We start from the raw sequence: 27,945 nt of genomic DNA on the forward strand, positions 1-27,945 counted from the left end.
CTTTGCATGTCAATCTTCCTTTCTATACCACAAAATGAGTCCAGAAATGAATGCCACATGAATGCCCGGGACACTACCTAACGGTTTCGGCTCCTTTCATAGGAATGAACACACCACACAGACAGAGGGCTGCAAGAAATGCCCATCTATGGCGATTGAAGCACCTGATGATCTCTACATCTAGCCATTTTTTTTAGATTACCCTTTGGGAAGTGAACGATACACTAAAGAACTGCAGATGTGTTGCTTTACAGCTTTATCAGAATGTGGGTGCATTTTGTGATGAACGTCTGTTTTTCTCTCTCTGCCCACTGAGGTTAACTATGCGAAGTCAAACATATTTGTTGCTGAAGATGGTCGTTGTCCCTGTGTAAAACTCTGGGGGTCTGGACTGGAAAACCCCTCGCAGCAGGGCCTGGTGCTATCTAGGGCAAGGGGCGGCGGTGGGAGCGGGTCCCCCTGGGAGGGGACGGACTGTGCTGGCTGCAGGGTGGGGCCGGTGTGCTTGCTGGGATAGAGCAGTTGGAACTAACCGCGTAGCTAAAGAGAACCCCGAGTCTGCGCCAGGGGTCGGATCTGACTGACTCTGTAAAGCCTAAACAATCGACTGATGGAATATTGGCTCCGGGGAGATGTGTGGTTTTAGACTGGCCGCTTCAATTTCAGAGAAGAGAGCTGAGAATTTACAACATTCACTGTTCTGCATTCTAACTCTGAATAATATATGCACTTTGCCCAGCCTGTCCCTTCTAATCCTCTCATCCACTCCCACAGTAGGAAACTGGGGTTGCGTGTGAACGTGGGGAGCAGCTGCCTGCAGCACTTCCATTAGTGTAGGGCAGGCCAGGGGCACAGGGCTGGGTCTTGGAGGTCAGCTCCGTCTGCTCAGAGACAGGCCCTGGATCCGGCCCAAGGGTGAAAGATGAGGAAACCCCGAGCCACCAGGTCAGACCTTTCCCCCGGGGGCACTCACGGAGAAGGTTTTGCTGCAGAGACTCCGACCGGTACAGGTTCATGTGATTCTTCTTAAAGACGTTCTTTAGAAGTTGGGCTCTTTCGGTGAGGCTGAGGAGATTGTGCAAACAGGAGAAATGCATCAGTTCTCCCTTGGCTGCCTCAGTTTACCACCGGGACCGCCAAACACCGCGCCTCCCCCCAACCCCCCGGGAAGGACGGTTCTGCCTGAAAGTTTTTAGGGTTCCCGCAGTCCCAGCAGGTACTCCTCCACCTCTAAAGCTGAGGGCTGGGGGTCAGTCACTTGGCGGGAGGGCGAAAATGTCTCTAACTCCGTAACTGCTGCCAAGCGCAGATCGGTCCGGGTGGTGAATCTGCCTGCCCACCTCATGCCACAGGGCGTCAACCCGCTTTGCTCGTCGGCGGGGTGGGGCGGTCAAGACGCTTGCCGGCCGGCATCCCGGATGGCAGGCTCGGGGCTACCTTCTTGGGGTGGGCACATGGAGCTACTCCCTGAGCATCTCAAGTTGTGTGTCAGGTGTACCGCACAGAGGGATGTGGACAAGGGAGTGTGCCTGTTGTCTGTTATATTGTCCTCTCCCAAGCACGTAGTACAGTGCTTTGCAAATAATGAGCGCTCAATAAATACGATCGAATGAATGAATGAAAAGAAAGACGCCTGCCCGGCCCCGCAACGGTGCCAATTGACCCCAGCCACATCCCTCATCTTGAACCCGAGTTCTCTTCCTAAAGCCACTCCCTGTGGGCCCCAAGGCGGAAGCGGGAGACTGGACCCCAGCCAGACCTGCTCACTCAGCCCTGAATCCCCTGTTCAGAGCTGCAGCCCAACCCTGAACCCCCACCCCCTTACAGAGCCACAGCCCAACGCTGAACGCTCCCTTCCCGCCCAGCATACAGCTCTGCAGCCCAACACGTTCTCACACAGCAAGGTCACTGGATAGGAGGAAAATGTGTTCACCATCTCATTTAGAATGGCAGCGCAATCTATTTTTAGGAATTGTGCAAAGTGACCCAGCAGAAGGAAGTTAAGGCTTTTCTGCCTGACAAGTGCAGGCGTGATATTAACCCTTCATGTTCCAAAAGTCCACTGCAAGGGAGCATCTGGAAAAATTCTGGTGCCGATCGAGGCAAGTGTGATGCCATTTGGACTCCTGCTGGGCACATGGCCTCCCTGCCCTTCCATCTGTGGGTGGAGACACGGGAAAGGAGAGCTGGGTGACAGCCCCAAGACCCAAAACGTTACTATAGGAAGTGGCTCGATTCACTCTTCCCCCCGCCCGCCAGGTCTGTGACTGGTCCCATTTTATGGTTCTGAATGAATTCTTTCTGCTGTAGAGATTTCAGTTATCTGGGGCTAAACTAGGGCTGCACCTCTTTTCTTTTCAAAAGCTTAATGAATGAGGTCCAGTTTTGATTTTTCTTCTCATCAGAGAATAGTGGTCTAACGAACAAAGCTCCGCTCTAATTCAGAACAACATCCGCAGCCAAAGCTAACAAGAAAATGTCAATGGTGTTTTACCTTTTTCCGTGCACTACAGCTCCTGGATCTTGAGATTTCGCTTCCAGCTCCTGAACCTCATCCACCAGGGTTTTGAAGGTGGCTCTCTTGATTCTGCAAGGAGAAAAAAACTCTCTTTAAGAGGCTGTGTGGCCTAAGCAGAAAGAACACTGGACAGGGAATCAGGAGACCGGGGTTCTGGTCTCAGCTCTGCCACTAAACTGCTGTATGCCTGAAGGCAAGTGATTTAACCTATCTGAGCTTCAGCTTCATTCTTGGTTAAATGGGAAGAAGACCCCTACTCTCCCTCTCTCTTTGACCCTGAGCCCTGTAGGGGGAAGAGTTTGGGGTCCCATCGGATCAAGTTGTACCGACCTCAGTGCATGACACCGAGGGAATGCTTAGTCAAAACCATAACTAACTTTATGAAGGATTCGCATGAAAATATACTCTTGCCAAAAACTCCACGCATTCTGTTCGGGCCCCTGAAATAACAATTATGGAAGAAAGATTACACAGGCATAAATCTAATTAACGACACCTCCATTACAGAACCAACTGTCAACAGAAAGGAGTGATGAGGAGTTCATCAATGAAGAACTTCAAGTCATTACTGAAGAATGACCCAAGTGCGTTCCCTTTGGCTGGGCTAGACTTGCCGTTGACCCGTCTGGCACGGTGTCCAAGAGACACGATTGTGTGCACTTGAGGAGCATGTACTGCTGTGTGGTCTAGCCTGACAACTGCGAACCCTCCTCCCAGGGCTCACTAGGACCCAGGAGTGAAATTCTCACCTCTACTCGCCTGCCCTCTCCACCCCAAATGGCTCATCAGCCGTGGAGGCGATCTCCTTTTTAGAAACTTGTTGTCATCTTGTTCTCCTGCTCTGCACTCTGCTGTTTTAGAGCCACAGGCTTTCGTTTTTCTCCCTTCTTGGACTTTTTATCATTTTGCTCTCCTTACATGGCACCAGTAAGACGGGCTGACTGTTGAGCGGGAGCTTAAAACTGCCACTTCCTGGGCAGAAATTGGCTGGGGGTCCCCAGAGGGTCCGGCAGCTCCCCGTCCACACTTACACTTTGTACACAACATCGAGCAGGAGGGCGGTCACCGGAATGAACAACAGGCCCATCCAGAAGACGCCAGAGCTGAATAGCATGGCTGCCTAATTGGATGACAGAAAGAGAAGAACATTAGAAAAACAAATCAGAAGCATCTTGAAAACATCAGCAACTTTGGTTGTGGGATTTCCCACAAAGCAGACTGCTAGCGCCCGATCTCCGTTTTTTTTTTTTAAAGGCGTTTGTTAAGCATTTTGCTTTATGCCAAGCACTGTTCTAAGCGATGGGTAGGTACAAGCTAGTCAGCTAGGACGCAGTCCGTTTCCCACATGAGGCTCGCAGTCTAAATCCCCATTTTACAGATGAGGTAACTGAGGCACAGAGAAGTTAAGTGACTTACCCAAGGTCACACAGCAGACAAGTGGCAGAGCCAGGATTAGAACTCAGATCCTTCTGACTCCCAGGCCTGTGCTCTGTGCACTAAGCCAAGCTGTGTCCCAAATTTGTATCCAAACCAGGCAACATTGACATTTAGGCTGTAAAAGTGGCCAGAGGTTAGGGGCTCCACTCTAGCTCGGGGACCTTGGAAGGATTCTCTCAATGCATATCTGGGTGTCTGAAAAAAAAGCCAGGTTTCCAGCACCTCTCTGAAACTATTAAAATGACAACCTCGTGGTCAGAAACCAAGTCCTGCCATTCCTCTGGATGGGCCCCAGGAGAAGCTTAAGGCCCAATTCTTCACTGATTGATTGACGGAGTAATCTATCGATTAATTGGGCTCTTTGACAATAGGCACTGGGGGGTTCAATGTCAGGGAAGGGCTCTGCCGTGGTGGACCTGCTGCCTGTTCCTCGAGTGGGCCTCATGGCTACACGATGGGGGTGTACTGTCTAAACAACATCTGAGTTACACCCTGTCGTGGAACCGGCCTCATCTCCTGGCCTCACCTGAACTCTGACCCCGAGCTGCTACTCTAAGTCGGCCCCGAGCGCCTGCTCTTTTCGCAGAACGCTTGTGGGCAGTGGGCACACTGAACATCATCTCGATACTTTCACAACCGACACCGGGTCACCGAGGCCGGCGGAACCCATCACGAAAACACCGCCAACTCTCCCCTTTAGCATCCGGACACCTCAAAGGCTTGTGCCACCCAAACACAAGTTCGGCCGGTGAAGCAAACAGAATGGCCTGCTTCACGGGAATCACCCCCACCTACGGCCCAGGAACAAAGCGGAAGACAAAAACTCACAGAAAAGTCACTTTACTTTTTAAGCCAAACACGATGGCCACCGGGCCGGCTGCCATTCCCAACTGTTCGAGCCAACACTCGCTATGGAACGGGAGATGTCACTCTGCACTCGGGGCTGCAGCCCGTACGGGTTTTGGTAGCCCGGAGAACGAGTCCGGACAGACGACTGTACTAAGGTGAGGACTGGAAGAGTATGGCATCGAGGTGGACTGGGGGTGGAACCCCTTGCCCCCCGGCCTCATCTCCCAAAATCTTCATTTCAAAATGTCCATGCTGAGGGCTAGAACACCTCCCTGGCTGCCCTGGCCAGACGCCGGCAGGGGAAGGCGCAGAGGCGATCCTGCTGGTGCTGCCGGTTCGGGCAGGGGAGGTTAATTCTGACCATTGTGATGCTAACGACCGGCGGCCAGCAGCCCGTGCTGCCATTCAGTCCCCGGCCTCTGGCTTTGCAAATGAACGGCATGAATTGAGAGGAAAAAAAAAAAGTTTTTCGGCGTCATATCTGAAAGCCAGTCGGATTTTTTTTTCCCCCCTTTGCAGAGCTAATCCAAAGCGAAAAGATTTAAAGCTGACATTCGCGTTCAGGACAGAGGGCCTCTGTATTTTCTGGATGAAGAGGGAAAAAATAAAATCCCACAGGGGTATTTCCTTCCTTTCTGTTCAAGACAGCTCCCCCTCACTCTGTAGAAACCATTTTTGTCTAACTTTTCACATCTCCCGAACACACAGGCAGGTCAGCTGGGAAACGGCAAAGCCTCCCCTCTTCCCAGACAATGCCGGAAACAGGAGCGGCCTGTTTGGGGAAATGGGTCCCGGCCCCGCCGCTCCTGATGCGTGAGAGTCGGGACCCTGCCAGGCCGGCCCCCTGCGGCCCCGGGAGCGACTCCCAGGGCCACCAAGCCCAGCGTGGTGGAGGGCTCGGCCTCCCTGCAGGCCACCAAAGACAAGCCTGCGCCTCTGTGGAACCATCTCCTCTTTGAGCCTGGCTGTCACCTTGCCGAGGTGAACCCGGCACAGGGAGCATCAAGGGGGCTACTTAAAAGACCGAGGAAGCAACATTTCCCAGGGTGCGGGTAGGCCACGAGCCTCCTGCCTCAGGAAACCGTGGCCCACCTATAGCAAGGGGCCATGGGATCACAGCGGGAGACTGTAAAGTGTGGATAGCTGCTAGTTTGAGGGGCTGTGCTCTAGTAGGGTTTAATGGTCAGAGGCTGCCCCTCGCTCTGCCCCAAGGGCCAGGTCCGAGGGAGGGTTCGCTGTCATATCTCCTGAATGGGCAGCTGGAACTGGGCTGGGTCTGTTCCGAAGCCTCACTCCACCTGAAGGGCTATTGCTGCTTACTTTGGTGGGTTAATGCGGGAGCGAAAAAGAAAGAACCCTGTGGTCAGGAGGCAACCCGAGAGGGGCCCCGCCAGCAGGCAAGGTTCACAGCCTGGGGCCCCTGCTCTTACCAGGACCTGGCTGCCATGTGGAGCTAAGCCTGGAAAGGGGGTGCAGGCCTCAGCCCCACAAGCAGGGCGGCAGTTACCCCAGTTTGCGGGACCCACGGTAGGGGGCTTGTCTTTCCCACAGCACCATGTGGCAGCTGCTCGGGGACAGAGAGGAGGGCGGGAGACCGGGGGCCAAGCAGCAGCAACTCACAGGGAGCTCCCAGGAGTTGAGTCTGGAATGGCGGGACAAGGTGTGGTGGGTTGACGCTTCAGGCTTGGCTCATCTCCTGGGCTCCCGCCCAGCTCACACCAGATCAGGTCCTCAGTTTCCACCCTTCGCACATCTGCCCATCAGCGACCGAGAGGTCTTTGCCTGTGGCAGTCTTGGGGTAAGGGCTCGGGTGCCCACAGACCAGTTCTCCTTCCTGCTCTCCCTCCCAGCCCGTGGCTCGCTGGCTGGCTAGATGGCCCCTTGAAAGCCTGTGCTAAGGATTCTGATCTATGACCTCTCCTCCCTCTCCTTCTCGGGTCAGCTAAGTCAAACGACCCGCTGCCCTCCCAAGCCACAGGACGATTAGAACCAAACCGATCACGGTGGCCCGCTGAGTTCCCCGGGGAACCGCACGTGAGTCCGTGCTCTCTGGCTGGGGGCGCCTGGGCCGTCACATGGCATTCTCATCAACCCGCCCCCCTGGCCTCTGCTCCGAGGCAGGAGAGAGGCCCAGGACGAGATCCAATTTGGCGCAGGGAACACCTAGGGGGACAGGGACCCCGCTCCGTGGAGTTTACCAGCTACAAGCCAGTAGCCTCCACCGGAATCTCCACCTGGCCCTGTCCCTTCAGGGGCTACTCATATGACCAGCCCATTGGGAATGAAACGCAAACAGAACGATCCAACACTATTCTAGGCATAACTCTGATGTTCCTTCTACAGCAGGTAATCTATTACGACGGAGGGACAGCTGAACAATTTAAGATGACAGTGCCGTGAGTATTGCTTATTGATTTCTTCCCTAACAGGGTGGCACTGGAGTCCAACAAAGGGCTTTACTGTTTCTCAAAGAGACTCTGCGCATCTCAATCCAGGGATCCGAAATGCTGTGAAACACATGCTCGTTCCTTAACTTCAATTTCCTTCAGTAGTTTTATAGGTCCCCCGGGGCCCGGCCGAGCAGAAACAGATGGCGTCCTGGAGAACTCCCCCGGCAAGCTGGGCTGCCACAGGGAACGGGGAAGTTCTGCACATTCTGAACTCCTGGAATTCATCCTGCCGGACGTGCTGCTTGCTGCAGTACGTTTCTAGTCTTCAGTTTGGTCTTTCTCCCCATTTTCGAATCAGGTTTTGGCCTCACCCACGGCTGAAAAATCTTTTCCATGGGGTCGCAGGGGCGAGGGTAAGCGGGTCAGTGGGATCACTGAGGCCGGTGGGAGCATTTGGCCGGTGAGTCGGGAGGTGTGAGTTTGCAGCGTGGATATGCTTTCCCCGGGGTCTGGCCTGCCCGGGGTCTCCCTGGATCAGTAAAGCAAAATGCCAGTCGGAACAAAAAGCATCCCCTCACAGGCCAGCCCCACTACTGGGGGAAGAGGCAAGACCAAGTCATGGGAAGGGAAGACAGGACTCCCGTGGGCTAGGCCCTGCAACCCCATAGGATTCCCATTTCTTTCCTGTTTTCCAGAAGGCTTCCTCCCCTTCTGGAAAACAGAGGACGGGCCTGCAGCCCTCTTTTGGGCCATTCTGATTGGTCCCAGCCCAGATGTTCCCTGTTTTTCAGCTCCCGCACCCAGTGTTGTGCCCCAGGAGCAGAGGTCAAGACTTCCGACCAGACCGCGCCTGCAGCATTGAGTCGGGAGATGAAGGAAGCGGGAGGTTTGCGAGGTGCAAATTTGCTCTCGGTGGGGGCATCCCAAAACTGCGCAAGCACAGAATGGGCATCTGCTTTCTTCCACGGCCTTGCCTAGATTTCACAAAGGTGGTTTAAAAATTCCTTCTAAAAGAGACCGCAAAACATCACTGGATGCGAAACGAGGTGAACTTCTGGACTGTGGAAATGGCAGCAACGGCATGAATACACTGGTAATGAAAGGCTCTCCCCTGAACTCAAAAGGATAATAGGTTTTTGGAACAGAAAGAACATAATCACAATAGCCTCTTTTGAGAGGTCACATGCAACCATATTTGTCTCGCAATTACAGTTCTATGTGAACCATAAAAGGGTCATCGGCAACAGCTGACTCCAGTGATAGAACCCCTCGGTGTCTCTGACCAGGGCCCTCCCCCGAGGCAATTTAGGGAACAGATTAGTCCCAGGGGAAGCAGGGTATGGTTGTAATCTGACCAGGAGTACTAGCCAGTGCCTGACTCTTCCAGCCTCAGTTACCAGCCCTGCTCGAAGTTAATATGGGTCACATAAAGCAGCGCAGTTGAGGCTGGCTAGCACCCACTCGTAATGGATGCCACACGCTCAGAATGACAGACGGCAATGGGGTAGTGCCCAGCTCATCCTGAGTTCAAGTATCTAGACTCTTCAGTGTCAAGGAGACTCTCCCCGCACTACCTGTGACCCTGGAATGCCCCTCTCCTCAAAGGAGACCTACTCAAACCTCTGTGTGGCTGCCAGTCTGAGAATAACGTAATTCCAATACCTGAAAGAAGTGGCGTGGCCTAGTGGAAAGAGCACGGGCCTGGTGGTCAGAAGACGTGGGTCTAATTATGGCTCTGCCATACGTCTGCCCTGTGACTTTGGGCAAGTATTTAACTTCTTTGTGCCTCAGTTACCTCATCTATAAAATGGGGAGCAAGACTGTGAGCCCTTTATGGGACCGGGACTGTGTCACCTAATTACCTTGTATTGGCTCCAGTGCTTAGAACAGTACTTGGCACATAATAAGTGATTAACAAATGCCTCGATTCTTCTTCTTATCATCATCATTATTATTTTGATTGGACTCTCCGGGCTACCTTTTCCTGCCGGATGATCTGATTGAAGGTATCGTGTCCTTTGTGATTTTCTCTTCCCTCATCATCACTCTTCCTTGGGTTTTCGCCACAAGGCAGCATGGTTTGGGATGTCCTCATTCATCTTTTGGGGGGTCTTTTTTTTCTGAAACTTTGTCACTTTCCCCTGTTTGAAAAACTGTACTGGGGTAGTCCAAGACTGTAACCCTATTTCCAATTGACCTGAATTTTATCTTTGAATTTCTGTAAAGTTCTAGTTGGATTTTTAACTCAATCATATTTATTGAGCACTTACCATTTGTGCAGAGCATTGCACTAAACACTTGGGAGACTACATTATAACAGAGTTGGTAGATCACGTTCCCTACCCCTGAGTTTATAGCTTACTTGTTGCAAATCTGTGAGATAATGGGATTACTTGGCTACCTAGTGGAAGTAGTATTATTTATTGAGCACCCAGTGGCATACTAAGTTATTAATAGTTCTGCTAAGCTACAGTAAACACACTGTTCCTTCAGCTAGCAAACCTACAAAATAGTATTAACTTTAAGCTCTGATCTGGATGGCTTCTATTCATTTTAATATTTTTTATCTTCCAGGATCCTGGTTAGTTTCTTCCTGGCCCACTGTAGGTGGCTCCTGTGGGCGGCTGTCATTCTGAGTCCCCTGAACTTGCTGCTTCTCTTTGCTCACTGCGGTCTCTTTGCAAAACGATCTTAGCCCCGGCCGCCGGGACAGCCGGTTCCAAGGGCAGGATGCCTTTGTGATTGGAGACTCCGGTTACGGTTGTGGAATCGAGTGTCATTTGCATCCTCGCTATAGTATTATCTCTTCTTCTTTGATCTCCCGCCCCCAAATTCTGGTTATCCTCCGTCGCTCTGCTTTGTCTCCCGATGCTTTCAAACCCTATTACTGTTTACCATATTTAGAGGCTCCAGTTAGACTCATCTCATCCACGTCCTATTGTGGCACCCCATCACTTTGATCCTGTGCGCCCACATTCCTGATTCGGATCACTAATTACTCTCCGAGGAAGTACCAAATGGCAGCTGTGCCAAATTCCGTAACCACACTGGGCAGGTTACCCATGCTTCTCCTTCCACTTGCTCTCAGACTAAATCTTCCTCTGCCTCATTCTTCCTGGGCAAACAGGTGCCCAGGAATCTCTGGATTTTGGGGTTGGAATGGCTTTTTGGAGCTCAGAGATGGAACCAATATGCAACACGATATCTTCCTCTCACACATGGGCTAGAGGAAAGTCAGGGGTCAAGGGACCCTCTTCCCTCCACCCCCCAAGGCCCAGTTCCAATTCCGATTCTGTCACTGCCCTACTGGGTGACCTTGGGCAAGTCACTCAACTTCTCTGAGCCTCCATTTCCTCATCTGTAAAATGGGGTTGAGATAATTTACCCTCCCTATTTACCGTGAGCCCCATGTAAGACTAGGACCATGTTTGATCTGATTATCTTAGATCTACCCCACTGCTGAGGAAATACCATATTAATTCACTGCACTCTTCAGACTTGTCCCGCTGCTCTCGGGAACCAACCAGACTCATCCATAAATAGTTTGTAGCCAAAGCCGGCTCCTGCTGCTGGGTTAATGTTGGTATTTATTAAGCGCTTACTATGTGCAGAGCACTGTTCTAAGCGCTGGGGTGGATACAGGGGAATCAGGTTGTCCCACGTGAGGCTCACAGTTAATCCCCATTTTACAGATGAGGTAACTGAGGCACAGAGAAGTTAAGTGACTTGCCCACAGTCACACAGCTGACAAGTGGCAGAGCCGGCAGTCAAACTCATGACCTCTGACTCCGAAGCCCAGGCTCTTTCCACTGAGCCACGCTGCTTCCCCAGGTTGGTGGCTACCTGGCTCCATTTAGCTGCCAATGCAGTCAGTGGTTTCGGGGGTTGCTGTGGCTTATTAATAATAATAATAATGATGATAATAATAATAATAATGGTATTTGTTAAGCATTTACTACATGCCAAGCACTGTTCTAAGCACTGGGGTAGATACAAGGTAATCAAGTTGTCCCACGCGGGGCTCAGTCTTAATCTCCATTTTACAGATGAGGTAACTGAGGCACAGAGAAGTGATGTGGCTTGCCCAAGATCACACAGCAGACAGGTGGCGGAGCCGCGATTAGAACCTACGTCCTCTGACTCCCAAGCCCGTGCTCTTTCCACTAAGTCACGCTGCTTCTCTGGCTTAAGATAACCGTAGCTGGCAGCGGTGGCCGTGGGTACCTGCATACAGCCACGTCTGCCTTTCAAACCTCCCTCCGCTCCCCAGCTCACTGCAGACTGGTCGGCCCCCACTCAGTTAGCGCGTTTTATCTGTGGCCCAAGGGCAGAATGTGGTTCAGCAGCAGTGGATCACACTTCTCTGAGGGGCTGGAGGGGGAGGTTGGGAGGAGCTAGGTTCACATCCTTGCTGGCTCAGGTACCTTCCAAGATAATAATGTTGGTATTTGTTAAGCGCTTACTATGTGCCGAGCACTGTTCTAAGCGCTGGGGTAGACATAGGGGAATCAGGTTGTCCCACGTGGGGCTCACAGTCTTAATCCCCATTTTACAGATGAGGGAACTGAGGCGCAGTGAAGTGACTTGCCCACAGTCACACAGCCGACAAGTGGCAGAGCTGGGATTCGAACTCATGAGCCCTGACTCCAAAGCCCGTGCTCTTTCCACTGAGCCACGCCTGAAGCCTGCAGTCCTGCTTCAGGGGCCTTGGTGTTTAAAAATTTTTTAATGGGAAAAGGAGACCAATTAAGAAGATACCATCAGGCAAGGCAAAACAGCAGGAGGGAGCATGGCACCTATGGTGTTGCCAGAAATGAAGAAGGCGATTTTCGTAGTGACCATTAGGTAGGCAAGTCCTGACCGACTGTCCTGGAAAAAGCCAAAAGTTTCCTAGCAGTGTAAGAGGAAGCGGGGGGGAGAAAGCGATACTTTGCGTAACCCCCACTGCTCTCTCCTCATGACCTGCATTTCCATTTCCAGACAAGCTTGAACTCTTGGTGGCTGGAAGCAGCTCCTCCATGACAGACTGGTTTCATCACAATGGTGACGAAAACTGCCTGTTAATAAATGGGGCCACCAGAGGCTTCAGAGCATTTCTGGCTGCTCATTTATAAAGAGCAGGATGCTGTCAGGTGAAATTCCCTGAGAACAATCCATAAACCAGGCTGTCAGAGCGGGGGGGAGGGGAGGCTGTCAGAGGGGGCAGGCAGAGGGGTGGGATGTCAGAGGGGGAGGTGGGTGGGGGGGGGCACTGTGGCCACCCTGAGAAGCAGAGCTAGTTCCTGCCCCGCAAGAGGGCAGGGAGAATGGGGGTGCCTGATTCCCATTACTGAAATCGGGATGCTTTCTGCATTTTCTTTCCTCTCCTCTTAAGTCAAATTCCCTCCCACAGAAACCACAGGTTCTCCAACTGTGAGCCCCAAGTGGGACAGGGACTGTGTCCAACCCGATTTTCTTGTCTCCACCTCAGTGCTTAGTACAGCGCCTGGCACATAGTAAGAACTTAACAAACACCACAATTATTATTTCCTATTTCCCCACGAGTGCCGTGGGACTGGGTTCCTTCCCTCCCAACAAGAAACGGAGAGACCAAGATCTGGGAGAGGCATTGAGCTGCCCAGGTCCTCCCTTGGTGAATGCCCCGGGGGCTCATCCTCGTGGGCTGATGGCAGCTTGTGCTCCCTGTCCCGAAGGAAGATTTCCATGAGATGGGAGAGGGAGGTGAGGGCCTCCCCTACCCTGCTTCTAGCCTAAACTCTCCCCAATCCATCTGGATGCCCATCCACTCCTCTCTTCTCTATCCTCTGGCCTGTAAGCTAGGTGCTACTGTGCCTCAGGTCATTTTCTTGGTCTTGCAGCCTTACCTCCTCTTTCTCTGTGGCTGGTGGCTCTGCCAGTCTCCGGGCCTATCCCGAAGCTCCCCAGGGCTCCAACCCCTGATTCTCCCTTGTCAGAGAAGATCAAATAGCTGCAGGCACCTGATCAAGTTTGTGCACAGAAAATGGGTCCCTCCTCAACAACCCAGAGGCCCCAGAGCCGCAAAAGGATGGGCAGATGCCTGCATCGATGGGCAGGGATTGTCTCTATATGTTGCTGAATTGTACATTCCAAGCGCTTAGTACAGTGCTCTGCACATAGTAAGCGCTCAATAAATACTATTGAATGAGTGCTTCAGGCCTCCCATTCTGGCTTGAGGCAGCTCCGGTCAGGTGACGGAGAAGGTCTAGCAGAATGAGCCTGGGCCTGAGTTCTAATCCCTGCTCTACCATTTTTCTGGTGTGACCTTGGGCAAGTCACTTCACTTGGGACAGGGACTGTGCCCAACCTGATAGGCTTGTCTCTACTCCAGTGCCTCGTATAGTACCTGGCACATAGTAAGACCATAAAACAAACAAAAAAGGCCTATCCCCCTCCTCCTGGCTTGGGGCTGGGGTAGACTACTACACATTCTCCCAGTGTATTCACCGTTGCTGGCCCCCTCCTGTCTCCTAACCCTCCACGTGGGAGTAGACTGTGAGCCTCTGGAGGCTGAGGGACCATATCTAATCCCTAGCTGTGGATTCTTTCCCAGTGCTTAGTACAGTGGTGTGCAAAGTGCTTAATAAATACTGTGACTACTATGCCTGAGACTACTATTACTAGAAATAGTCCCTCATGTACAACATCCTCTGCTGTTTCCCGACAACCTGTTCGTCTGACTGTCTGGCCCTTGGAAATGCTACCTGCAGAGGACTTTTCTGGGTTTTCCTGATGGTCTCCAAGTGATGATTCACAGAGACACGCCCAGGGAAAACACTGGGAGAAGACCACACTGCTCCTGGCTGCCCTACCTCAGAGCCCAGCGGGTAGCAGGATGAGTTCAATGGATGGACCCCCCTGAGAAAAACAACAGTGCAAGTCCCCTGAGGCGGCAACAAGTGCCATCCGCTGGGACAAGCCAATCCTGCTGGGAGTCACTTAGAGGCCACAAGCCAGGCACCGCCTCACAGGGGCGAAGGGTTGGAGGGGTCAGGGGAACAAGGACATAACACATACATTTCTACCTGGGCTGTACCTTCGCTTTTGTACTACTAAATCCACATCCCTGAATCACCTCCACACTCCACCTCCTTCACCCTTGTGCACGAGTCACAGAGCGCTGCTGGCGGAAATCTAGATATCAGGTAGACATTGTCCACTTCAAGTATATCCTTACATGCTTTAACGCTGCCCTCACCTCTGCCCAGGTGACACCCACGTCCACTCCCCTCGCCAGTTGTTCCAGACATTTAACTCCCTCCTCAAATATCCTTATTCCTCAGCCTCCCCCAGCTCTTGCCTCTAATGACCTGGCCACCTACTTTACTGAGAAAATCAAAACTGTCAGGCGTGATATTCCTAAAATCTGTCTCCCACTCTGGACTGTAAACTCACTAAGGGCAGGGAATTTGTCTGTTATACTGTTCTCTCCCAGGTGTTTAATACAGTGTTCTGCATATAGTAATCACGCAATAAACATGATTGATTCAATTGGAGATTAGAACTCTTCATGATCAACTTAAAATATGGAGTTGGTGGCCAGGGACAGAGGCCAAGATTATGAGGGGGAGGGGAAGCAAGAGGCAGAAACACAACCCGAGACAGAAGACAGAGATAGGTAACAGAGAAAGACTTCTTTAGAGAGATTCAGAAAGGCACACTAATACACACCCACGCCCACTCTCTCTCATCCCCATTCAGACAATTTCACCCTTGGGTGACGTCAGCAGCATCAGGAGAGGACCCCAGCAAGGATCACCCTTCCTCTACCTTGGTCGAGGTGCCCAGCCTGGAAGGACTGGCCCCTGTCCCCTCTACCAAGTGCTCAGGAATACAAGGCAACCTTGAACCTGGGGACCCAGGAAAGCAATCCCAGCTCCTGCATCCCATTACAGAAACAAGGGGGTGGGCTCCTCCAATGGGTCCTCCTCTATTTCCTGTCCATCCCGTGCCAGCTGACCCCAGACCGGTCTGCACACAAGGAATCTCACCCGCCAGGTTTAGAGGCACCAGGGATGCAATAGGGAAGGCCACGTTACCTACCTCTCCGGACATGTCCGGCGCCATCGGGACGGCTGGCCACAGCGACGAGTAGATTCCGAAGAACACCACCCAGAGGGCTATGCTGCCCCATATGGCTATGTGGCTGAACTGTAAGACAGAGAAGGCACGTGCGGGTCAGCGTAGAGTTTCCCGAGCCACTACCTTGGCACTGGGTCAGTCTCAAGAGATGGTGACAGCAGGTGGCCAGAAGCCTCTCCCCTGGGCCACCTGCTTCACGCAGTCACAGGTCACTTATCCACTCTGGGCCTCCTCCTCATCCTCCTCTGCAAAATGGGAAAAAAAACCCCACCTGTTCTCTCTCTCTGTTAGGCAGCAAACCCCATATGGGACAGGAATGCTGTCCAGTCTGTCTTTTATCTCCCATAGTGATTAGCAGAATGTTTGGCACATAGTCCACATTGAATAAATGCCAAAATTGTAGTAAGAGTAACGGCTCCAGGGAGAAAAGGGGCAGAGTATGATACTGAAGACATCCACCCTCAAAGCCAGGTCTAGATCAGGAGCGACCTTGAAGATTCCCCTAGCAGTAAGGGGAAATGTGTGACAGCTCCTTCAGCGTCGAACCCCTGCCCCTCCTCCTGCTTCCCCCACATTCGGATCGCCCAGGGAGCGCTCCTCACCGGACCTCCAGCCTGTCCGAACCTCCCAGAAACCACCGGTCCAGAAAGCCACCAACTGTCCTGGAGGAGCCAAGGAAGGACTAAAAGCCTATATTACATGGTCTCCAGTGAACCAGCCACTACTCACTGTGTTGACTTCTACCCTGGCAAAAAAACCCTGAGGTCTTAGCCTCACTGGGCTTTTGCCCTTGCATAATCTGACAGCCATTCCTCTGGGACAGTAAAGTCGTGAGGAATGCTAGAATGAACACTCCTTGAGGGTAGTGGTCGTTTGGTTTTGGCTCCCCCGCCAGCAGGTGCTCAGTAAACACCAGTGACTGTTTGACTGTTTTCACACTTTTAAGGAGAGCCTTCTTGCTGTGGGGAGAATAAGTCTGCCCAAGGAGATGCAAGAGCGGGATGTTGGCGGACTCGGTGTCCTCCTTTGCCCCGGGGTGGGGGTGGGGGGCGGTTACTACAGGGAAGACCCCAGTTTGAGTGGTGAAGAGCGGAACATAGTATCTGAAAAACTCCAGCTAAGCCAGCATTTCAGGAGAGCAACGAGTTGTCGGGAAATCTGTAACGTCGGGTTTAAAGGGCTTGGCGTCTGGGAGGAAAATGACAAACAGGACTCGTGAGGACTTTTGTCTGGGAATACTTCTAAAGTAATGAAATACGTCCTCCGAACTGGTAACCGCTTCAAAGGGAATTTGAATCCAACATTTTAATGGAATATGATGAAGTCAGTGTGCTAATTCTTATTCAGGTAAAACTCCCTGCTTGTGTGAAAGCTCTCAGCCCTCCGAAGTCCCACTGCATAGTAATGGCTTTGACTGGCGAAAAAGGCTGTGAGCAAGGTGCCTAGAATAACAAAATAAAATGACAAAAGGCCTGCACTAACTTCACCTCGGCAAAAGGTGGGGGGCCCACGGGCTCCCCAGAGACAGGGCCCCCTTCCTCCCTGAACCCGGGTGCTCGGCCCACTCTAGAGTGTGCGGTCGCTGAGGGGGGCTGGCTGGAACTGCCCAGAAGCTGGGAGGGAGTCGGCTCAGCAGGGTGGTCCCGAAGGAGCTGATGTGAACCTGAAGGAGTGCGATGGGCAGGGGATGGGCAAGACCCTCTCCGGTACCCTCTGATCTAGTCAGATGGCCCCAGAATATCGTGTCCAGGCATGATACCTGCCCACACATTAGCCAGGGGGTGGGGAACTCGGAGGGGCCCAGAGAAGAATTGAGGGGTGTGTGACTAGCCAGCCATTTCCAGATGCTTGGTAATGGAGTGGACCCTGACTGGTTTTTTCCCTGCCCCGAAGGGATGAACAAGAGGAAATGGTTTCAATTACAGCAGGAAAGATTTTGGTCAGATGCTTTAAAAAACTTCCTGTCCATCAATAATAATAATAATAATAGTTGTAGTATTTAAGTGTTTATTACATATCAAGCACTGTACTAAGCACCAGGGTAGAACCAAGATACTCAGGGCAGACAGAATCCTTTCCCTATAAGGGGCACTGTCTAATGGGAAGCGAAAAAAGGGATTTAATCTCCATTTTACAGATGAGGAAACTGAGACTCAGAGAAGTGAAGTGACTCGGCCAAGGTCTCAACAGCAGCAAACGTCAAGATGATGAAACCCCGGGCCAGGTGGTTGCCCAAGGGAGCACGTAGAGTCTCTGGGCCTGTCTGCCCTGGAGTCAGGAGGCCGGACCTGGGAGTCTCTCAAACTACCCCTACCCCGGATTCTGGGATTTGAATCCCTGTGGGGGCTGCACACTTCCAGTGGGATTCTAGTGACAAAGAGCTGAAAACCCAAAAACAATCAACGTGTCCATGGGGGGCAGGTGTGTTCTTACCAGTGTCCAATAGGATGTCTCCAATCCAGCTTTCAGGCAAACTGTGATCACAACAAACTGGGAACAGAAAGAAAACGCTGGTCATCTCCTGTGGGCATCCCTGCCATGGGGCACCAGGTGAGACCCGAAGTCAGTCCTGGCCGCTGGGGGAGTGGACGGTAAGGCGGTAGCAGGACAGTGGGGTTCACGGGTGCCTGACAGCTGCCACTGTAGCCTCCCGGGCCCTCTGGAGAGGAAAGGCCCCATTTTCCAGGCAGATACCTTACTATTTTTTTAAATGGTATTTTTTAAAGTGCTTACTATGTGTATCAAACACTAAGTGCTGGGGTAGATTTGAATCCATCAGGTTGGACACAGTCCCTGTCCCACATGGGGCTCACAGTCTAAGTAGGAGAAGGAGTGCCTGGACTGCTTGAAGGCCCCAGGGAAGTCAAGCCCTCACAGATAGACGGGAAGGGGCGGGGAGAGTGATGCAGGGGTGAGGAGAAGGGACTGGCCTCACCGAAGCTCAGCCCAGCCAGACACACTCACAGTGTAAACGCAATTTCCCAGCAGCAGGTAGTCGGAGGTTTTTCCATTTCCAAAGACCGTTCCTGCGGGCAGAGATAATAATAATTGTGGTATTTGTTAAGCGCTTTCGATGTGCCGGGCACTGTTCTAACCGTTGGGGTGGATACAAGATAATTGGGTTGGACACGGTCCCTGGCCCACAGTAGGGCTCACTCACAGTCTTAATCCCCATTCGACAGTTGAGGGAACTGAGGCTCAGAGAAGTGAAGTGAGTTGCCCAAGGTGACACAGTAGACAAGTGGCAGACACAGATGATGGCTGCAGCCATGGGATCACATAGTAATCTGGGCAGGTTCTGAGTCACCAGACCCCGTTGCCTGCCATTCACTGCCGATCCCTTGCTCCCATCCCCTGTCTGAACTCCCTCCTCCTTCGTATCTGACAGACCTCTGGTTTGGGAGTCTCCCAAGGGGCAAGGACTGTGTTTAATTTCCATTCGTGCATTTTTCCCAGTACTTAGTACAGTGTTCTGCACACAGTATACTCTTAATCAATCAGTAGTGTTTATTGAAATTTACTGTATGCAGAGGGCTTACTAAAAGCCTGGAAAAGTACAATACTTTTATATAACAACTACTATCACTGCAGTCACCATTCTCCTCATCTTCAAAACCCTGCTAAAATCCTGTCTTTTCCAATTGGCCTTCCCTGCTCCTCTTTTTCCCATCCTGGATTTCCTGCAGGGAGCACATTGGGGGTGGGGAAGAGGGTGGAGGGGAACCCATGCCCCATCCCCACCCACTGACAGACACCCAATTTGGTAGGATGCACTGTTGATGCTAGGTGTGCCAGGGAGAATGTAGCCCAGGGCTTGGCCCAGAGCAGGAGTGGAACAGACACTCTTTTTTTCCCAGTTCAGGGTGCCAAGCTCAGGGAACTGGGCAGAAATGTTCTCCTGCCCCCTCCAAGGGAAGCTTCGGGCAGTTGTGGCACCAGTCCCCCGATGTCTCTGCCAGGATGGATAAAGCTTAGACCCCTTTGGAGCCCTGACAGACCCTTACACACCTTCATCTAAAGTGCCATGGCCGGTGCTTGTGCTACAGTCCAGAAAACCAAGCCCTGCTGGGGGCCGCGCGCAGAGGTAGCCGGGGTCTCCTGGCAGCCTTTCCTTGAATAGGGGCGTTTGGGGGAGTGCACGCAGACGCCGGGACACGGAGGAGGCTGGAGCGGGAGGGAGCCTGGGTTGACTCATCCCTACGAGCCAAGGGAACCTTGTTCGGACCTTCAAATGGCTGGGGGTCTCTCTGGCTATGCCCAGCCCCTTATCCCAGCACGCCTTTTGGTGCCTGTAGCCCCTCCAGAATCCTGGCACTGTAAAATGGGGCCCAGGCATGGGCGAGTATCATGTTTAAACTAACAATTCAAGGAAGGAAACTCACAAGTAGCGCTTTGTGTGCCTCAACCCTCCCTGAATCAGACAATAATAATAATAATGATGGTATTCATTAAGAAATGAGAAACTAAAACACACACACACACACAATTCTGGAGTCAACCCATTAACTTTGGGAATCTGAGGGTAACTTTCACACCACACTGACCCTGTGCTCTCTCTGCAAAGCAAAAAAGACATCTTTGAGCATTCATATCCCTTCTACTTACCATATTGGAGGGCTTTTAGGGGGAACCAAAACAGAATAACCGAGTGGAAGAGGCCATTCAGACAATGCACCCAGAAAACCTACGGGAAGACAGAAAACCATGAGAACCGTGGGCGCTACGCTCGCTCGCTGACCTCCGACCCTGCTCTTTATCCGACAGTTGGATTCACAAAACGGGTTTCTGTCAGGCCCCCCCTGGGAACGAGCAGGAGTGACAGGCACTCTCTGCCGGGGGCCCTTCGCGGGTCATTTATTGATTTTCACGTTTCTCTCAGTGTTTACCCTCCTCCAGCCAGGTTTTTGCCTCCAAGGCCAGCCGAGGACCACCTCAGCTTCCTAATGTTGCTGTTTGAGAGAAAAAAAAATTCAAATGGCCCCATTGATGCTCTCCCTAAACGCACCCAGACTTCACAGACTGAACTTAAAAAAAAAACAAAACCCAAAACCCCCCAAAAACAAAAAACAAAAACCCAGTGCTTCTAGGCTCCTTTTTAGTTTTGGGTCAAACCATTCATGTGTTGTACCCGCTCGAGAATAGAGCACGTATGGCCACCAGAAGGACATTTTCAAGCTTTCAGCAAAACCCTCTCCCTCTGATCGAGTTCTCCACCTCACCCAATGTTCCCCTGTGATGATTTCGGCCGATAGGCTCTCCCACTTCCCTTGCCTCAGCCAGGACAGAATCGGCGGCGTTGTCCGTTGCTGTGATCCGACAGGCACATCACGGTTCCTCTCGTTCACTGCCCCCAATCCCCTCGTGGAGAAGGAGAGCCTGCCCCGTCCAGCCCCGGACAGAGGAACAGGCGTGGCAACTACTGACTTCTGGACTCACTGGGTTCAGAATTCTTGGGGCCTTCCTTCTAGGGATTAGGTTTTCCCATGTGAAAGTCTTCCCGACAAACCTAACCTTTACATGATGAAACTGCCTCCCGAGTTGATCGTTTGAGAAATTAGGTAGCCCACCTTCCAAATTCCCTTCACTGGAATAAGGCTATGGTGTTTTGTCAGTTCTCCCTCAGCCCCGGCCCCGGCTCCGCCCCAACCAGATCGCGCAATTCAGTTTTCACTCTGAGGCGCTGCGCCGCAGCTGAACGTATGTTCCTCATTAACCTCCGCCTCTCCTCCACACTGGGTCATTACCACTAGTTTTATTTGACAGAAAGCACAGGTGGGTGCAAGAAAAATTAGTTCTACTTTTCCATTTTCCTGACCGAGACTTATTGTCACACGCTAATCCTTTAACCTCTGCCATGATCTCATGCCCTCTGACCCCTTTTACCATGACAAACCAACGCCTCATCATTCAGTCCCACAAAGGCGGCAAACCCCGATCCTCCGGATCTGCTCCGCTGCTACAGCGGAGCACACTCTGCGGCTATTCATTTTCCAAGTTGAGAGCCCTTATTCCTTACGGAACAGTCTAAGGAATTTTCATGATGGGCTAGTGTGTTGGTCCATGGCCCCTTTAAGAAGTGATCGATGCTCCAGAATTAAGATTCTGTTCGGGGACCAAGGGGCAGAGTTCTCTTTGCCATATCCCACTCCGCACAGCACTCCCCACTAACACAAGAAGGAAATGGAAACAGTAATGAAAATCAACTATGAGAGCCCATTCGGTCCTATTTAAACATGGACTGCAAGAGCATGTTCTACAGAGGCTGACTGACCCTAGTTCGAGGATCGTGAACTTTGCTACTTTCGTTTAGCATTCCCCGAAGAAAGTCAATGTCATGTTTCTGAGCATAGACTCCAGGTTTTTGAAAAGAAAGAAACCCCTTGGGAAATTTGAGGCTGGCGGGAAAAACCAAAGGCCCTGTGTTCCCCGAGAGGCAGCAGAGTTTGGGTCCCACAACCCAAATCGCTTAGTGAGTCTAGCAGTCGGGAGCGGAAGTACAGTGACCTCAAGCTGAGGGAATTCCAAGTGAGATTGGATTGCTTAATTTTTTGGGTCCCCAGGCTTCGTTCGGTTGCTACACTCACAGGTTTGACTCAATCTTCCTTGATTTCCCCCCCAACCTCTGCCAGCCAAAAACTGATGGGACTGGGGGAAGGACTTCTCTCCCAACCCCAGGACCCCTGCACCTTCTTAATTCTACCCCACTGTGTGGGAACATAAACAGGAGATGGTCTTTCCACCTATTTTGGACAAATTGGAATATTATGGTCTCGCAGACTAGGGTGGTGGAGGGGAGGGGGTTATTCCCCGTGAGCTTTTTGGGTAACAGTTTTCTCATAGTTTCTGAGGTATAGTGAGTGTCATCAGCAATCTTCGGGTGCACGCTTGTGTCCTCCCCCAGCCACTGTCATTTCAGATCGGGAGCTCGGTGGGGTCAGGGGCTGAAGCTGCTCATATTCACTGCACTTACCCACCCCCAGCATAGCACTGGGCGTGACACAAAAGGTCTAGCTATCACCAGAACTGAGCATGAAAGCAGAGCCCCCAGAAGAGGGAGGATCTGGCAGGACAGAAGGAGCTATAAACAGCTGAAATCCCTCTCTAGACTGTAAACTTGCTATGGGCAGGGAAAATGCTTGCTCATTTTGTTGTATTGTACTCTTCAAGCTTCTTCAAGAGTACAGTGCTCTGCACATAGTAAGAGCTCAAAAATACCATCGATTGATTGATCCCTCCAAGATTCAACTTCCGCCCTCTGCTGGGGTGCCAGGCCAGCCTTGATTACAGAGAAGCATAACCATTCTTCTGCCCCCAGGGACTCCTTCTTCCAGGTTGCCTGCCATTTCATGGGAAGAAACTCTCTGTGCTGTCTGAAATCCCAGTTAGAGCAAAATTGGTTTCCCTTCCACAGTTCGACAGGAAGGAAGAGCAGAGTAAACTCCCGACCACCCAACCGACCGGTTCCGTCACCCTCACTGTTCGTTTCACTGCTCGCCGGGGTCAGGTCTCCCCCTTTTGACCACAACCTCGCCAGGACAGAAGGCCACAGACACTATCTCATCTTAAGGAGTTGGGGGCTCTATTCCCAACAAACAGAAACAAACCACTTTGCCTTTGTTTTGATCAAAGTGACCAGGGCCAAAAACCCCATGAAAGATACCATCTGTGCTCAGGGGCAACGACTCCTGAGAGCAAAAGCTTTACTGCTCCAAGAGAAGCTCCCCCATCCCTTCTGCAGCACCAGGGCCCCGGGTTCAGGAGCACTGGAGCGATTTCCCCGGTGGTAAGCCGAGAGCGGGCACTGAGAGCGGGTGCTTACCTTTGTGTTGAAGTCCAGTGCGTTCTGGGAAGTTTTGTAGAGTTCAGGATACTTCAACATATTCTCTTTCCGGCACGATCGCTCAAATATCCCAAGAGTAAGCGGGGGCATGGCTGTAAACATCTGAGCCAGACAAAACTCCTGATCACTACGGAGTCCCTGCACTTGTTTCAGTTCAGAGCTTCACTCCGTGGGATCGGTAAGCTCGGGTTGCGCCCGAAGCATTTGCGGCAGACTTACCACATTATACAGGCCGATGCACCACCTTTCAAAGAGGATTTGTCCGGAAAAGCCATTGACAAAGGCAAACCAAATCTGGAAAAGAGAATTTGTGTCGCTCAGAGATCAGAACATAAAATGTATCTTGAACATAAAATCCATCTTGAACTTTTAGCAGAAACATAGAATACACTTTGTACATACACCTTACTGAGAATGTAAAACATATCTTTAGACTAACAGCGATAATGTACTGTCAACTTTCCCGTATTTCCGTTCTGCCTTACTTTCTATTTAAATCTTGGCTTTCAGAAAGAATCGACCATTCTGGTCAGAATTCGCCAAGCCTATCTGGTCGGATGCTATTACGTCTTCGCTGATATTCTGGCGGGACCGTTACTAAATTTCCACAGCAGCCACTGCTAGGCTATACCCTGGTTTTAGACTAAAGCAGAACTTGTTTTCAGAGAGATCCGCTTTGAAATAATATTGCATGGATAGCTGGGATGGGCCTTGTGCTGGCTTACTTTAATGGAACAGAATCACTGGTGGGGACGCTGAAATTTGTCCTGTGGCAGGGTTGCACAACTGGAACTGACTACTTTTATGACAGATCTGAACTTGTCTCTCACCATCAGGCACAAAGCCTCCCAATTTAATAGCATGAGGATCGGTGTGCAAGGGGGAGCTCTGGATCTATAGCTTTGGCGTGTCTGAAGCAGTCTGAGACCGAGAAAGATTCCCAGAAATGTCAGTGGCGGCATCTCACGCTCCCTTCTTGGGGTGCCTAGGGTGCTTCTCCCAGAGTTGTCGGCCAAAGAGAGAGAGAGAGAGCGGACGGAGTCTGGCCCAGCGACAAGGTTGGGAAGACACTAGCGCAAAACCAAGTCAAACCGGCCATACCGGACAAGAGTGTTAGAGTGAGCATCCCCCTAGGGGCTGCCCCAACTCTTGTTTCAGGTCACCTCTGCCTCCCCAGAACATCTGGGGCAACAGATTCACGTTTGTCCTCAAGGGGTAGGCTGCTGTTTCCATGAGTGACGCCCAGGCACCGACTGAAGGCTTGAGGGACTTTGGAAGGGGACACAAATGTCAGCTTGGCGGGGGGCAGTGGGAGCTGAGAGGCAGCTCGGCCCAAGAAATATCATCGGCAGGAGGCACAGAAAGGTAGAGGTAAGGCTGAGAATCCCACTCGCTCTGCCAATCCCTAAGGACAAAACCCCTAAGACTCGTTCGGGTGTGAGGACCAAGCTTTTTTTGGTTGGACCAACATACGATATCTGACCTATCGGAGGTTTGGTGGATTCTTTTTGGGGATGGGGTGGCGAAGGATAGTGGGTGTGCGTGCATGTGCATACTGTTTTTTAACTTTTGCAGCAGTGCCCGCCAATCCCTGAGGCAACTTTAACGACTTCTATTGTTTGGGACTGGGTCTTTTCATGGTGTGGATTATGTAAATACATATTTGGGCCATGCAGTGCGACAGGAACAGTTCCCTTAGCAGGGCAGACGATTGTATTAAAGCCCTCTAAGAAGCTCTTTCAGAGGGCTGGGAGTGTCACGGACAAATAGAGTTTAAAAAAACAAACTCTCTATTACAACCCTCAAAAGCCAGGGCAAGGGTGGTCCTCGGTTCCGAGGTGACCATGGCCCTTGACAAATGACTTTCCCCAATTTTCCCGAGTTTTGTTGCAGTGGAGACCTTGAGCTAAAAGGGCACTGGTTTCACTCTGCAAAAATCTGTGAGGTGGGAAACATGCTTGATTGATTTAGGGGGAAAATAAAACCTCCCAATTGAACTGATGAAATCATTGGCTTGATGAGAGCCTTACATCGTCCAAAACGAGGAGACGCTCAGTACAACACTGGACTACTCTGCTCCATCACTAACTTCTTAAAAAGTTTCGACACTAGAATTAAACCCACACGCCTCGGCTCGCGCTACCTTTTAATAGCTATTTCAAATGTACGAATTAGGTGTTTTGTGATAGAAGTGTTGAGTTTCAGAAACGGACTGTCAACACATTCCAACCTTCCTATTTATCATCCCGAAAGCTGCTGTTAACCGGGCGAGTCTCTCCTAAAAATACGCTTTTCACGTTAAAAAAAAAAAAAGAAGCAAAACAAAAGCAACATTATTTTGACAGCCAGCAACCAGGGCAGCAAATCTTTAGAACTCCAGGCACCCTCACCCTGGGCATGGCCTGCTTTCCTTTTCTCTCCCATTAAAGAGAAGTGCATTATGCGGCTGAAGCGGGTTTGAACTGTGGAAGGGCAAATCCAGTTTTCCAACAGTTAAAATGACCTTAGAGCAACTTCTGACCCAATGCTATTATGTTGTCATTTTTAAGACTCACAAAGGGCACCTAATGTCCTCCTTAAGAAAGCAGGGGACGTCTCTGCTAGTGGAGTTGAAATAGGGGTCCGTGTTTGACTCAAGTGGATCTAAGAGAACCAGAAGGAAGTCCCAGCCCAAACCCCAGGTTTTCCTTCCCAGTTTCAGGGATCTGAACCACGACAATTAGAGCACCATTCCAAAGCCCCTGAGCTGCAGCAGAGGCACAACAGCAGGCCAGGACCCTGCCAGGGATCGCACCGGTACCAAGGAAATGGTTCGACAGGAGACATCCCAATGGGTCGAGGGTGGAGGGGGATTGTAGGCGAGGACTTCACCGAGACGGGACTTGTGACAGCGTGGCCTAGTGGATAGAGCACGGGTCTGGGAGTTAGAAGGACCTGGGTTCTAATCCTGGCTCCACCACTTGCCTGTTGTGTGACTTTGGGCAAGTCACTTCACTTCTCTAAGTCTCAGTTACCTCATCTGGAAAAGGGGAATTAAGTCTGTGTGGCTCATCTGGGCCAGGGACTAGCCAACCTGCTTTGCTTGTAACCACCCCAGCGCTTAGTACAGTACCTGGCTCACTGTAAGTGCTTAACAAATACCATGATGATTTAAACACAGGAGACTGGTGGTGACCAGAAGAGCGTGTCGTTTTAAACCTCTGCCCGGGTCAACTTAGACACGAGCACCGGGTTTCTGAGCACCGACTGTCGGCGGGGCCCAATAACCAACCTCGAGGTTTCTGGCTATTGAGCAAGCACCCAGTCGGTTTCTGAGAGTCCCCCTCCTGAACGGGTGCATTTTCTACCGGCCTCCTGCGGACATCTTTCGAAATCCCCAAGTCCGCAGAGGCGTGGCAGTGAGGCTGCCAGACATTTTCCCAAGGTGGCATTTTTGCATATTAAACAGCAGCTTACAAATGGTCAATGAGCGCTCGGCTCCCACGCCTGATCGGCACAAAACCTGAAAGAAGAGACCCGAGCCCGGCGGCGTCCGTGCCGGAGACGGGCAACGATGCGTGTTCTGTCCATTCAGCCGCGGAATCGACATGAGCCGTTAACATCTGCACCGCTTGTTTTCCCTGGCAGGAGCGGGGGATCTGGGAATTGATCCGAGAGGTCGATTCTCCTCCCAAATCGCTGAATTCCATTTTCTCCCACCCCACAGAAAACGTCTTGCAAATGACCTTTGCAAGATCTCATGATAAAGGTTGCCTTTCAGAGTTCAGAAATCCTCTGGGCACTCGGGCCACAGACAAGAGCCCAGAGGAAGGGGTGGTTGATGCAGACCCTTTCATTGGGTGGGGTGTTTTGGCTCAGGGACACCCCACTTCGCTCCCCTCTTCCCATCCAGCCCTGTGTGTGTGCACCCACTGGCCTGTAAACTCTCACACCCCTATTCCCCTGCCTCCCCTTGACCGCACTGCAGTTTAAGGAAACTGATTTATCTGTAGCTCTGGTTGGGCTTCTCCCTCCCTCTGGGATCTTGCAGGGTCTCAGATGATGGTATCAATCATCATTACAATAATAACAATTATTATTATTACGGTATTTGATAAGTGCTTACTATGTGCCAAGCACTGTATTAAATGCTGGGGTAGATACAAGATAATCAGGTCCCACATGGGACTCACGGGGAACACAGGTACTGAATCCCCACTTTGCAGAAGAGGGAACTTAGGCACATAGAAATTAAGTGAGTCGCCCAAGGTCACATAGCAGGTAAATGGAGTAGCCGTGATTAGAACCCAATTCCTCTGACTCTCAGGCCCATGCTCTTTCCATTATTCCACGCCGCTTCTCCAGATAAAGAATAGCTTCCTTGGCAACACTAAGGAAGGGGGAATCTGGAGAAATGCCAAGAAACCTTGCCACAGACCCACTTTGGAACAAAATTGTTGCCCTGGTCTCAGGAATTTTGACCCCAAATGGCACATTTGGGTACGATAAACTTCCTAGATGTAAAGGTTTCATTACCCAAGCAGCCAGGTATTTACACCAATGAGCGATTCTGGGATAATTATCTTTGTTTTCCTCAATTACATTGATTGTTCTTTCTTATAGACAGGGTATAGACTTGGGGTTTTTTGCTTGTCGCAACTTGATTTTGCTCTTCCCAAACCCATTAACAAAATGAGGGCTAAACCCCCCAAATTCACTGAGGACTTTCAGGGACACAGCGGGGTCTTGGACAGTTCTCAAGCTGACATGCACGCAGGCAGTTTCAGTCACACGCTCGTATGATACCGACAACAAGGAGTGCCGCCAGAGAG

General features: G+C 51.3%; 1 protein-coding gene across 3 annotated transcripts in view; it reads right to left on the bottom strand.

Annotated features, from left to right (window-relative positions):
* ATP8A1 (ATPase phospholipid transporting 8A1) overlaps window positions 1-27,945 on the bottom strand; it is a 96,943-nt gene that overhangs the window by 3,986 nt on the left and 65,012 nt on the right. For all 3 annotated transcript variants that reach the window (XM_029076437.2, XM_029076439.2, XM_029076438.2), the window contains 9 exons: window positions 23,354-23,428; window positions 23,114-23,236; window positions 19,900-19,978; window positions 18,259-18,320; window positions 17,728-17,784; window positions 15,256-15,363; window positions 3,550-3,638; window positions 2,495-2,587; window positions 974-1,065 (listed from right to left, as the gene is read on the bottom strand). In XM_029076437.2, the coding sequence (XP_028932270.1) occupies window positions 974-1,065; window positions 2,495-2,587; window positions 3,550-3,638; window positions 15,256-15,363; window positions 17,728-17,784; window positions 18,259-18,320; window positions 19,900-19,978; window positions 23,114-23,236; window positions 23,354-23,428 (778 nt within the window). The remainder of the gene's footprint in view (window positions 1-973; window positions 1,066-2,494; window positions 2,588-3,549; window positions 3,639-15,255; window positions 15,364-17,727; window positions 17,785-18,258; window positions 18,321-19,899; window positions 19,979-23,113; window positions 23,237-23,353; window positions 23,429-27,945) is intronic.

Source organism: Ornithorhynchus anatinus, chromosome 12, assembly GCF_004115215.2.
Source record: "Ornithorhynchus anatinus isolate Pmale09 chromosome 12, mOrnAna1.pri.v4, whole genome shotgun sequence".
NCBI lineage: Eukaryota > Metazoa > Chordata > Mammalia > Monotremata > Ornithorhynchidae > Ornithorhynchus > Ornithorhynchus anatinus.